Below are 12,942 nucleotides of genomic sequence, written 5' to 3'. Positions count from 1 at the left end.
ATGAATTGCAGTTGTGACTGCATTTTGATTTGTGGTGTTTGATTATGTAACTGCTTTGACATATATTAACTTATATTTTGATTAATGATTATGCAGTTATGAATGTCTGTTTATGTAACAATATTGCTTCTCTTTTAGTGATGGTTTTTGTGTTTATGGAGGGCAATAAGTGACTACTTAAGCAGTGGCTACACAAACGTATAGTTTAGACAGTTGAGCAGATAGTTGTACACACTAAATATATAGTTTATGACCAAATACAAAATCAAATACTTGCAACAATAAATGAGACAAATTAAGCTAAGGGAAGCTTTGTAAATTCTTTTCATTACACAAAAGCCTTACAAGTTCAACACAATATTGCAAATTTTTGGTACAATAAGAGATCATGACAATTTCCTTGAATGTCCTTCTCCTTTCAGAAACAATACTCTTTGAAATACTAAACTTACACCTAAAATACAAACACACAACAGAGCAATCCAAAGTTGTTTCTCCCTTTTCTTGGACTTGGCCAATTTTTTTTTCCATTTCTTTTCAACTGCTTTCATCTTCTTCAAATCATCATCAAAATTGTCCATTTTTGACTCCTTCTTGTTCATATCTATTTTGCTTTCCATGGATTTGGTCGACTTAGTAGGCTTGTTGATTTCCTTATCCGAAGTTTCAACTTTTCGAGAAGATTCAACACTATGTTCAAGCTCCGCAATTCTTCCCAACAACTTGGGAATCACAAATTTGGATCTTGGATCAATATAATCATCTTTCCAAAGCCAAAAATCGCATGATCTAGCATTCTTAAAAAACAAAACGAATCATTCTATGGCTCTTGAAACAACAAAACGAATTATTCAACTCTTAAAAAAGATTAACTTACCCCATAGTAAGGACAACCCCAATATCTTCTACTAGGATTTCTCGGGGTCCAAGAGGTCAGCAAAGGCAAAACAAATCCGTGTTTGCATCGCACCTCTTCCAATTCATGATCTTCCTCTTGTAAACAGAGCCTAGTCAAGCTTATTCGAGCCATTGTAGCACCTTAATAAGAATTACCGCGAATCAAACAACTAAAAATTCAAAATACGAAATAGATAGAAACAAATCAAAATGAAAAAGAGAGAAATGAATCAAAATGGAAAAGAGATGAATGAATAATAATGAAAAAGAGTTACCTTTGATTCAAAAGAAGGAATTTTGAACTATGTTTGAATTTAGGGTTCTTGATTCAGATTTTTGGGTGAAAATTTAGGGGTTTTGTTCATTAGGGTCGGGTGGGTGGGTTATGTGAAGGGAATGGAAATATAACCGTTGGGTTAGATTTTTTTAATTAAAAAAATAAATAAAAATGACTTTATTAGCGTGTTGACGCGCTCAACTATGTGGAGCGAAACGCGCCCTGGGTTGGGTGACGGAAGGGGGAAATAAATATACTTTTATGTACTTAAGGTGTGTAATAGGTCACTCCATTAGTTAAAGTGTGTAAATGACTTTTGGGTATACGTTTAGGGGGCAATTTATGCCTTTTGCCTTATTAGTTTGGTCTGCTTCATGGAAATGCTTCCAAAGAAATTGTTATTGGCTTTATGACAGAAAATAAACGGGCATAGAGATGATAGAGGAAATAAATGAAATATATGTCAATAATTAATGAGGAAATAAATATATTTTTATAAAAGCTTTTTGATAAAAAAAATTAATAGAAAAGTTCAAAATTTAAAGAAAAAAAGATAAATAATAATGCTCATAATGAGATATACTATCTCACTTTTTTAATTATCCAACATTATTATTATATATAGATTATAGACTATCAATGCTATATTTATAATAGGGAAAAGAGTCTGAAAAATACTTTAACCTTGACCGAAATTGTTGTTATGATACCAAACTTTGGAAAGGACCTTTTACCCCATGTACTATTTAATAGTGTATTTTAAAGATATATATGTGTCTACGTGGACATCATAAATATTGCATCATTTTAAATAGTAATGTGTCCACATAGACACATATATGCCTTTAAAATACACTATTAAATAGTGCAGGGGTAAAAGGTTCTCCATAAAATTTGGTATCGTAACAACAATTTTGGCCAAAGTTGAAGTATTTTTCAAATCATTTTCCCTTTATAATAAGATTATTAAAGCTTTATTCATAATATAATTATATTTTTTATCCTATCTTAATTTATTGATTTTAACTTATAAACTAGTTTTTAAAAAGTCAATTCAAATAAAAATAATGGAAAATGCTCAAATATGCCATCTAACTTTGAGAAAAGACTCATCGTCATCTGTTAAAAATTTAGCTTATTTATGTCATATCCGTTTGAGAAAAGGCTCATCCATGCCACTATTTGTTAACTAAAAACAATTATAATTTTGCAACTTTTTTTTACACGTGGTCGATTATGATCGTCCACGTCATTAATTAAATCATTTTTTAAAAAGGAAAAAAGTTCAAATATATCATCGAACTTTAAGAAAAAATTTATTTATATTATCCGTTAAAAGTTTGATTCATCTATGTGTTTTGAGTTAACAAATAATGATATGAATATATCTTTTCTCAAATAAAATGATATAGATGGCAAATAAATTGGCAAGAAGAAAGTAGAAAGAACTCCAGAGTGTGACACAACTTATAAAAAGTACAAGCTGTGGCCGTAACTAATTGGCTAAAAATATGAATAAGCACGCAAAAGAGTCGGCGTTTCTGCCGTACTAAGCAAAATAGGAAAAGTCCCCAAAAGGAGGAAGTAGCGATTTTCGCGTTGTAATAAACGCCGGAAGATCTACAACAAGATAAAGTAATCCCGCCCCTACCGAATCCGAGCCTTCACTGACTTTCTCTCTTAATACTTAGCAGTTACGCTTTTACCTCATTTTACTCACTCTCTCGACGGCACGAAGAATCTGCCTCACTCTACGACTGTTACAAGGTACGATTTGAATCTTCATTTTCAAGATAAATTCTCTTTTGACTTCACTTTGATTGCTGAAATTTGATTATTATTTTTTGTGGTTGGCGGTGGTATGGTTTTGCAGATCAGATGGCTGAAGGAGGAAATGCGTCGAGGTATGTGAAATTGACGAAAGATCAAGCGCCTCGCGAGGACATTAAGCCCGGGGAGCTTAATCAGCCTATTGATGTCCCTCAGGTTTTGTTCTTTCTATCATCTGTTTGTATTTTATCGAAATCCTGTTGCCGGTTGATGTAGAATTTTGATCTATTTCGGACTTAGCTACTGTGCCCGGTGTAGCAAATTGCGTTAGATCGAAGCGACTAACACTCGGTATGTTTGGTGATTGATCTGGTAACATGATCATGTGGTTGCATTTTGAGTCTTTGGTGAACTTTGATTGTAATTATTTTTTTCTAATTAGCTAGCTTGCACACTCCTCAACGGATCCACCGGACAGTCTGCTGCAACCCACAGGCAGAAGTATTTGATAAACCTGTGCATTGAGGTTGGAGCATATAGGTTCATACTAAGTGTCCTTGCTGCAAACTCTGCTTATATTTTTATCCAACTTTATCTGATATGACCAGATCTGCAGTTCAACATTAGGCTCATTATAGATGATGAAGGATTTCTTTGCGGAGGTTTAGAATTATTTATAGGCACCAAAAGTTTTGGAATTACCTCTAGGCTCTAATAACTCAATTAGAGCTACATTTCTTGTTTAATTGTGGTATTTACAAATTCAATTGTAAGACCTAAGAACAACAACAACAAACCCAGTGCAATCCCACAAAGTAGGGTATGAAATGGAGAGGGTAGAACGTACACCACCTTACCGCTAACTTAGAAGACCTAATTACAAACACTTAAAATGGTAGTGTTGTTAGAGTCATTTTTCCAATGTATCAAATTGTGTGCTTTGAAAGATCAAACCAACTTACTACTTCGAAAGGATTTTTTGGCGTCAACAGGAACAGAATTCTGTACATATGTTGCTCCACTATTGATGCTTTTCTCATTTTAACATAATTTCCAATGAGAAGTAGTATGGGGAAAGCTTATTTGTTTGATTAAAGAGGCTGAAGTGTCCATTCCTTCCATGAGTAATTGATTTTAAGCATTAACAGGCAGCTGGATTCTCCCACTTTCTTCTCTCTTTAGTACATTATGTTTCCATCAATCAAAACGCATCAGTATAATCCTTACACTGGAAATTCTATTTGAGTCTATCTAATCCTCAGCTTGTCAATTTAATGCATATGCACCTATACAAGGAATAAGTAAAGGGACTTAGCGTTTTATGTCCGCGCAGTCTGATTGTGATAGATCGTAGCCAATTAAACATCTAGGTTCCAGTTAAGGTGAAGCCTACAATACATTGGTCAAGCAAGACCATTATTTTGTTCAACACAAATTCTTATTTTTACATTCAAGCTATGATGATATAACACATTTCTAACCTGTTAATCTTGTAAACTCCGAGTTTGAGAAGAACTTATTTGGTTGTTATTAAGGGAGCTCAATAAATTTACCTGTTATGTTACACATGGTAATAAGTCTCGGAAGGGCAGGGGGGGTGGTAATTTAATTCTGAAAAAAGGCCAATGGTGATTTTAGGGGCTAGATGCAATATAAAGTGGTAAGCAGTGATCATACATGTTGCCCTTGAATATGTTGGTACCGTCCATACGTATGGTTTACCTTGTTGGTAATTGGTACAGAAGGAAATTTAGTTAAAGGTGAGAAAAGGCCTCTTTCAATCTTTCTTCAGGGTTATTTTTCTTATCTTTAGCATATTCAAGTCTTTGCAAATTTATTATTTGAGTCCTTCTACTAGAGTTGAAAGATGAGAATAATTGGGCCTGGGGTGTAAATTCGTAAGTATTTCTATTATCATAAAGATTGACGGGTCAATCTTGGCTTTTGAGCTTCTGTGTAAGTGTCATAATTTATCTTAGCTTGTTTATCTATCCAAACTGATAGTAGCTAATGAACATTAAAAGATGGTGCAAATCAGATTGCAAGAAGTAGTGCCATAGAATTCAAATTTAAGTCGTAAAATTGCTTCAAATCTCTTGCATCTTGGTTAATATCTTATGGCTTGTTGCTAGTGAGTCTTGGTTGTTTTTTGTTCTAGTTTATGTTATGTTATAGTTTTCAGCTTCCATGTTGTACTTCTCTAGATTTACATAATATTCCAAGAAAATGTTGGCAGTATGTGCTGGCTGGATGGTTAACAGTTAACTTATGCTGGAAGCTCGTGTAATAATTTCCAGGTGGCAGAAGTATCTCAATATACATTTCAATTTTTGTTATAAATGTGCCACTCCAACTCCTGAGTAATTCCCTGAATGGTCACTCAAGTTTTGAAATATCCTATAAAAATCACTTTTGTCTCTTTTAGACAATAAAGTCACTCTAATATGACTATTTTCCTCAAAAGATACTAAATACTTCAAAAATATACTTCTTTCCTAGTTGATATGTCATGTCATTAAAGCCTCATTATTTTTAGTAATGAGCTTATTTGACTCATCAAACACATTTTTAACCAAATTCATACTTTATAATACCCAATCAAATATGATTCGGTTAAAAAATGACAAATGAATCAAATCATACTTTCTATTAAGTCACTATAAGTTCAACCAAAGATCATATTTATTGAACCAAATCATACTTCCTACGGATAAGGATAAAAAAAATACCCCTGATATATTGAAAATGGCTCATATGGTCCGTTAATATTTTTTTTGGATGATCGTGGTGTTCGAACCAGCTTGCACACACCTCGACTAATTCCACTAGATACCTTTGACCTCCCACCTAGCAACATGTACAAGGTAACTCTAAGAAGAGATCACCTAGTGTTTTTTTTGTCTCTGATGAGATCTCACCCATGTCATTGGCCACTAACACCCTTGGGTGCTGTATGGTCCATTAGTCTTTAGATTTGAAAATACCCCTAACATTTTTTTGGCTCAAATATTCCCTGAAACTACCAAAGCGGCTTGGGGTAAATTTTGAGTCTTTAAAATAGTGACTTGGCATGTCCTAAATTTGCCATTAGTATTAAATTTAAAATTCACCCATTTATTAAAGAATACCCAACTCCAATGGATTCTGACCCTGTAACCCATTTAAAAAAATTAAACCCAAGTTCTTCCTTATAACTTTATTACTTATTTAATTAGGATCACAATTTATTAACAGCTAGCTAGAGTTTAGTTATACTTATTTAATTAGGATCACAATTTATTAACAGCTAGCTAGAATTTTAGGTAAATAATTGTTTTACATTTTAGTTAAGCTGCCATGCTTATAAGCTAAGCAAATGAATAAACCATCTTTGGCTCTACTAATTAAAGATGGTTTTTAATAGTAGATTTTCAACACTATAATTAGGATTCCTTTGCCGATTCTGAACCGAGTCATGGTTGATCAGGTATAAGATATGAGCTCATTAAATGAGTTTTATGAGTAAAGTAAATTTATTATTTAAAAAGGCTTTAATGACATGTCATGCCAACTAGAAGAGAAGGAGGCTTTTGAACTGTTTAGCATTTTTTGAGGAAAATATTGATAGTTGAGTGGCTTTATTATCCTTAGGGGTGGCAAAATCAAACCCAACCCGTCCAACCTACCCAATCCGTTTAAGTTTGGGTGGGTTATTGACTCACCCAAATAGTGGCGGAGCTAGAAATTTTATTGGCTGTCAAAATAAAACAAAAAAATGTTGTGTTATTTGAGATTCGAACCCGGAACTCCTTCATTTAAATGAACACCTATTACCACTACGCCAAAGGGATAGCTTTTGTCAAGGGTGAATTTGACATATATATATCTTTTAAATGTAGAATTTGACATATATATATATATATGTATACAACGTAATTTTTCAACGAAGGATGTCTAGTTGGACACCCTGGGGTAGCTATAGCTACGCCCCTCACCCAAATTAGCTCAACTTGTTTCAGCCCTTCCATTTCAACCCATTAAAAAGTAGGTCGATATGTAACCCAAATTGACTAATGAGAAATTTTGTCAAAATATTTAACTCTTTGTTTAATTTGATATGTTACATATAGTCATAATAAAGAAAACTAATAATTTTATTAGGTACGAAGTCTTTAAAAATCAATTAAAACTTAAGAAAAATTGGGCTGGTTGGGTTATAACCCATTTGACCCAAGTATATTTGGGTTGGATTGGGTCTTGAGCTGTTTGTTGTCTTGAGACATTTTGACCCACCCAATTGCCACCCCTAATTGTCCAAAAAAATGAGTTTTGTTGGATATTTCTAAAACTTGGGTGATCATTTAGGATATTTCAAATATCTTATCTTATATTACATTGTTGACACCCTCTCTCTTCCTGTTCTTCTATTCTCTTTCTGTTTAATACTTGGGTGACCATTTAGGATATTCCAAATTTCTTATCTTATATTACAATGCTGCCACCCTTTATCTTCATGTTCTTCTATTATCTTTCTGCTTCTCGTCAGCGATTTCCAAATTTTAACCCATCAAACCTGTCCCATGCTTAGTGCGACATCAAAATTTGTTGCCATAGCATAACTTTATTTATTACTTAATTTTCCTCAGTTGTATCAGAACATAATTCAAACTAGAGATTAGTTTTGTAGAAAACTATTGCTTCGGCGTTTGAAGCGCTTCATCGATGAAGTCATTCAAGCAAGGAAGCAATGTGAAGACATATATCGCTTCATAAATGTATGTGCTTCAAATAATAACACGCCATGTGATCTCGACAAGAAGCATTCAGTTCTTGAAGCTAGGTGTTGAAGCTAGGTGTTGGATTAGTAAAAAAAAAGGGACAGCCCGGTGTACAAAGTATCCCATGTTAGTAGGGTCTGGGAAAGGACCGCACCCCGAGGGGTGTGATGTAGATAACCTACCCTAATGCAAGCATTAGTGGCTGCTTCCACAACTTGAACCCGTGATATATAGGTCACGGGGTTCGATTAATATCGTTGTTATTGTATATTGAATACCAAAAGATGTATTTTTTTCCCCTACTCAGAATTTTTTAAAATTAATTTCCCCCTATATTCCAATTTGTTTCTCTTACTTTCCTTTTTAGTCTGTTTGAAAAAAATGCCCTTTTTTGTCGACTCTTTAATTCCAACTTTTCACATGACATGTTTAAGACCACAAGATTAGACATTTTGCTACACTGTACATATCTTTAGTTTAAGACCACTAATTTCAAGAGTCTTCTTTACTTTGTTAATATCCATGTCAAGTCAAAATCGGACAAATAAATTGATACAGAGGGAGTATGTTATTGCACCTTGATCATTGTAGTACTGAATTAATTAATATATATGTTAGGTACTTTTTAATGTTGTGAATTGTGCTATTTACTTCTCGTTTTTCACTTCAAGTCCCAAGGACCTTGTCACTCTTTTGCACCTTATGCCTTAGTAGCACTGCTATATATTTTGACTTAGTTGCCATTGTATCTTTAAGTAAAACATTTTTATGAAGTAAGGTACAATTTTAATAAATTCTACCAAGGAGGTACTTAAAACCTTCAGAAGGGAGCGTTGGGTTTATCTTAATAGTTAGAGCATCATAGCCCCCAAGGCCTAGCTCAAGTGGCAAAAGGTGGAGGATTTGTGGCTTAGGTCACAGGTTCAAGCCCCACACCATGCAAAGGAATCTCGGTATTTAAGTGGAGAAGGGTAGAGGGGGAGCGGGCCCATTATCCACCAAGTTTAGAAGGCTGTGGTTGGTCCAAAGGGCGGGTAACAGACAAATTTCTCGGTTATCAAAAAAATAAAAAATAGTTAGAGCATCATAGCTTCCAAAAATCCATAAGAAGGCTGTGTTGTCTAGCATAGTGTGTCTACACCATGAATACAAGGAGTGTAGATATCTATTACTTTACAAAAGAAGAATGTCTCGTCATTTCCTAGTACTATTTGTTCTTCCTTCTCCAACCAATGGTCCACATGATTCATAATGGATAGTGTTCAAAGTTTGCTTCTTTCCTTCTCAATCCTTTCTCCGTGCCAGTAAGATAGTAGACTTCTCACATCTTGGGGAATCATCAAAAAAAACTCCAAAAATATTCAAGAGGAAAGACCAAATCTGCCAATTGAATTTGCAATGAAGGAGGAGATGATTGCTGGTTTCCAATGAACCTCCACACAAAAAATACGTAGTGCAAAGTGAGTAAGCTCATCTCTATAATGCTACTTGGGTTAGACGGGCCCTCTTTTGCTGCTAACCATCCAAAGCAAGCTTCTGTTGGCTGCCTTTGCTTTCCATAGTATGTTCCAAGGCCAGTTGATCTCCCAGCTCCTTGATTTGCAGCAGAGAGGAGTAGTTTTTTTTACTGAATAGCATCCATTTTTGCTGGTTGAAACAAAACTAAGAAGCCCCTCTTGTTAACATCAGGAGAGATATGCCACGAGTAATTCAATTTCATCCCGTATCCAATTATTTAAACCCCTTCTAAAATGTAACTTCCATTTTGGGAGTAAATTGAAATTGCATAGTGGATATGTGCAGTCATAAGATGCATATATTGGAAAGTTGTATCAGACTATATTGTGCAATATGCATCATGGACAGGAGGAAACTTGCTGCTAAGCTATAGACAGCTATTCTGCATAAGAAAGCATTCAGACAAATTTCTTTGTAGTTTTGTGAAATTTTCTGCAAATTGGCTGTGTTAGCTGATTTTAGTGAAATACTGGCAGACTTTATTGGCTCCTTTTACAAACTTCTCCATCAAATTGTTAGTGGTACTTGTACTGTTGTTTCATCCTCCTTTATCTTGCTTTCTATTGCTAATGTCACGTGTCATCCATTTGATTGGGCAGCTAGCTGGTCGGAAGTGCCATGAGTGTGGACAACCTCTGCCTGAGAGTTTTGAGCCTCCTGCAGATGAGCCTTGGACAACTGGGATTTTTGGATGTGCAGAAGACAAAGATAGCTGTAAGTTCTTTTTTTGTACTTAGCATTGCCCTATAAACAATTGGCAGTCTTCTCCAGTGCTGTTTATTATCTACTTGTTGCATTATTCCTGAGGCTTGAAATGGTGTTGGGACAGATGATGAATGGTATCTGAATTCTGAAACTGACATAATGTTATATAACTTTGGAAGTGTTGATCTTTGTGTTCTTCCAATGTAACTCAATTTATCTGCAATATATATTTGCATCTATTCGCTTGTAAGTGTTTTATAGTGCATTTTTTAAGTTGGAGCTATTTCTTTTTGTAAGCAACACTGCAACTGTTATTACTTGTCTGCTACAGAAAGCTGTGAAAACTCAGGATTCACAGTATCTAAAAACAACTAGTGCTGTTTGCCTTGATTCATCATCTGTAGCTTCATTACACTCTCATGTCCTGTTTTTATATTTTTAACCAAAACAAAGGTGGTTTTTTAAATCACCCAAGGGTGTGTTCTAGTGGTCAATCTAGTGGTGGGTCAAAACCTTGGTGACAAGGTTCAAATACGAAGAAGGCAGCCCAGTGCACAAAGCATCCTGCCTTCATGGATGACCAACCTAGCATAAACAAAAAATACTAGGTGATATCGTTTCTTCATGGTGGATAGAGTTATTACCTCGTACTTGTGCCGATGGGAGGTAGCAGGTACCCGGTGGAATAATCAAGGAGCATGAAAACAGACTCAGACAATGCCATTATAAAGGAAAGAATAAGACAAAGGTGGTCTTTCTGAGACTTAAATCTCCAGATCCAATTATGGCTGACCAAGTGTGGTTAGTTTGTGCGTCTGTCTTGCAAGTGGCTGGCGGTTTCACATGAATACAGTATGTGTGCCTTGATCTTGATGACCAATCTGGTTTTTGCTTACTACACATTAAACTAGTCTTAAGAGATGAACTCTAGGGCTAAAGCTGCTAATTGTTTATCTTTTGATTAATTCATCTGAATTAGATTTGAAATTATACAAGCTGGATAAGCATACTCTTTGTAGTAAAGTGACATTAATCTTTGAGTAGTGGATGGATACCTTTTTAATCTGCAAAAATATGTTTTCTGTTAAGCTAGACATGTGGTCGTTACTATTTTGTTGGGCTTGATTTCTGGCATTCCCTAGCATCTCTGAATAAATATTTGCATCACATTCTTGATTATGATTTATGAGGCATGCATTTTGTGTCAGTTTATGTGTCATGCTGCTTCTGACTCTAATTGTTGATTACCTGTATAGGCTGGAGAGGACTTTTCTGCCCATGTGTCTTGTTTGGGCATAATGTTGAGAGCCTAAGAGACGATGATACTCCTTGGTCTACTCCTTGCATTTGTCATGCCATTTTCATTGAGGGTGGAATTGCTGTTGCAGCTGCAACAGCAGCATTTCATGGTATTGATCCAAGGACGTCATTCCTCATCTGTGAAGGTTTATTATTTAGTTGGTGGATGTGTGGCATATACACTGGTCTGGTTCGTCAGTCACTGCAGAAGAAGTATCATCTCAAGGTAGTCAATTTTTCCTGTATCATATCCGATATTATGCATAATTGGCTTCAATTTCTCAACTCTTGGCCTTGATTGATTTGATCGACAGTTATTTATATACACCAAAATAAAAAAAGAACCTGTCCTAGCAAAATTTGGTGTTTGATAATTTTTGTTGATAGCTCTGGACCAATTTTTTTTAATAGGCGTTGGACTTATACTGTCTCAACTCTCAAAACCAACTGTAATTTCTTGTGGTTTTCTGAAAAAGGCATTTAAAGTATATTATTGATTAGATATAATGTGTTTCAAGTGAGAAAATGAAATCTGGCACCTCATCAATTCTTCCTGAGTTCACTGCTAGGCCATGCGACAGATTTCATATCTACAGCTAATATTGCAAATGTGCAGAGTAACAGGCTTTTGTGTCAGATTGTACCTCATATTACATGCTACTTTCTTAACATGCAGAATTCCCCCTGCGACCCCTGCATGGTGCATTGCTGCCTGCACTGGTGTGCCTTATGCCAGGAGCACCGGGAGATGAAGAGTCGTCTGTCAGATAACGTTGCCATGCAAATGACAATAGTTAACCCTCCACCTGTTCAGGAGATGAATGCTGCTGTCGACAACAGAGAATCTGGACCATCCTCTGCAAATGGGGTCAATCAAACTAACCTCGAGATGCAAGCTCTATGAAGGTTGTTCATCGTTACTGTCAACTTGGTAAATCAGGTATAGTTGAAACAAGGTGTATTCTGCTACTGGCAGAGTCAGATTTGGAGCTATGTTTATACAGATGAAAATGGAAAAAAGAAAGATTGTCTTTTTTTAAGGGGTATGGTTCATCATGCATATAATTTTTTTTGGTGAAACGTGGTGTTTCGTGTTCAGGAAGAAGTTAGTGGATGGGATTTTTAGACGCACAAACTAGGCTATTATAATTTTTTTTGTTATCTGCTGAAAATGCTCATGACGTTAAAGTTCTTGAACTACATTATGTCATAGGTACCACCCAATCAATTTTCTTTTGTTCTTTATATATAGCACATTCATATGTTGTTATATATTTAGGGTGTGTTTGGTATGAAGGAAAAAAATTTCGGAAAATGTTTTTCAATTTTCTCATGTTTGGTTGGGTTAAATGTTTTTCAAATCAACTCATTTTCCTCAAATTTAAGGAAAATGACTTCCCTTCAAAACTTAAGGAAAACATTTTTCAAAACTCTCTTTTAATTTCAAATTACAATTACTTTTTTGTTGAAAAAATCAATTTATTTTGTCCCTACCCTCAAATCAGCCCCCAAAAAACAATAATTTTAAAACTTGTTTTTAAATTCAAATTTTTTACTCCATCCCCTCCCAAAAAAATATTAAAAATTGTTTTTGAAAGATATTTCTAATTTTAATTTTTAATTTTTTTAAAACCCCACCCACTATCCTCGCCCCCATCAGCCCCCCAACTCCTTTCAAAAAGAAAAAAAATTAAGTTTGTTTTTAAAAAATATTTTCAA

General features: G+C 34.9%; 2 protein-coding genes across 3 annotated transcripts; one reads left to right on the top strand and one right to left on the bottom strand.

The window, feature by feature from the left end:
• Positions 1 to 344: 344 nt before the first annotated feature.
• On the bottom strand, positions 345 to 1,272 carry LOC107062790 (uncharacterized). The gene is made up of 3 exons (XM_015313858.1): positions 1,173 to 1,272; positions 878 to 1,038; positions 345 to 797 (listed from the first exon to the last, which is right to left on the bottom strand). Exons 2-3 carry the CDS (start codon positions 1,028 to 1,030, stop codon positions 387 to 389), a joined length of 564 nt encoding a protein of 187 aa, XP_015169344.1. The 5' UTR covers positions 1,031 to 1,038; positions 1,173 to 1,272; the 3' UTR covers positions 345 to 386.
• Positions 1,273 to 2,654: 1,382 nt separating this feature from the next.
• Positions 2,655 to 12,495, top strand: LOC102596477 (cell number regulator 6). Of its 2 annotated transcripts, none has more exons than XM_015313868.1 (5): positions 2,655 to 2,941; positions 3,048 to 3,160; positions 9,819 to 9,933; positions 11,181 to 11,449; positions 11,900 to 12,495. In XM_015313868.1, exons 2-5 carry the CDS (start codon positions 3,053 to 3,055, stop codon positions 12,125 to 12,127), a joined length of 720 nt encoding a protein of 239 aa, XP_015169354.1. In that variant the 5' UTR covers positions 2,655 to 2,941; positions 3,048 to 3,052; the 3' UTR covers positions 12,128 to 12,495. The 2 variants fall into 2 exon arrangements, with proteins under 2 accessions (XP_015169354.1, XP_006358252.1); XM_006358190.2 differs by having other exon boundaries at positions 2,659 to 2,941; positions 3,040 to 3,160.
• The last annotated feature ends 447 nt before the right edge of the window (positions 12,496 to 12,942 follow it).

Source organism: Solanum tuberosum, unplaced genomic scaffold (assembly GCF_000226075.1).
Source record: "Solanum tuberosum cultivar DM 1-3 516 R44 unplaced genomic scaffold, SolTub_3.0 scf00271, whole genome shotgun sequence".
Taxonomy (NCBI): Eukaryota; Viridiplantae; Streptophyta; class Magnoliopsida; order Solanales; family Solanaceae; genus Solanum; species Solanum tuberosum.
This window is presented reverse-complemented; position numbering and strand designations above follow the sequence as displayed.

Bases quoted from the DNA above. Each gene is read 5' to 3' on its own strand.
- LOC107062790 (XM_015313858.1), bottom strand. From the start codon at position 1,030: ATGGCTCGAATAAGCTTGACTAGGCTCTGTTTACAAGAGGAAGATCAT. The intron at 798-877 runs GTAAGTTAATCT...TTGTTTTTTAAG, and splicing joins GGGGTTGTCCTTACTATGGG to AATGCTAGATCATGCGATTT.
- LOC102596477 (XM_015313868.1), top strand. From the start codon at position 3,053: ATGGCTGAAGGAGGAAATGCGTCGAGGTATGTGAAATTGACGAAAGAT. The intron at 3,161-9,818 runs GTTTTGTTCTTT...TTGATTGGGCAG, and splicing joins AGCCTATTGATGTCCCTCAG to CTAGCTGGTCGGAAGTGCCA. The intron at 9,934-11,180 runs GTAAGTTCTTTT...TTACCTGTATAG, and splicing joins TGCAGAAGACAAAGATAGCT to GCTGGAGAGGACTTTTCTGC.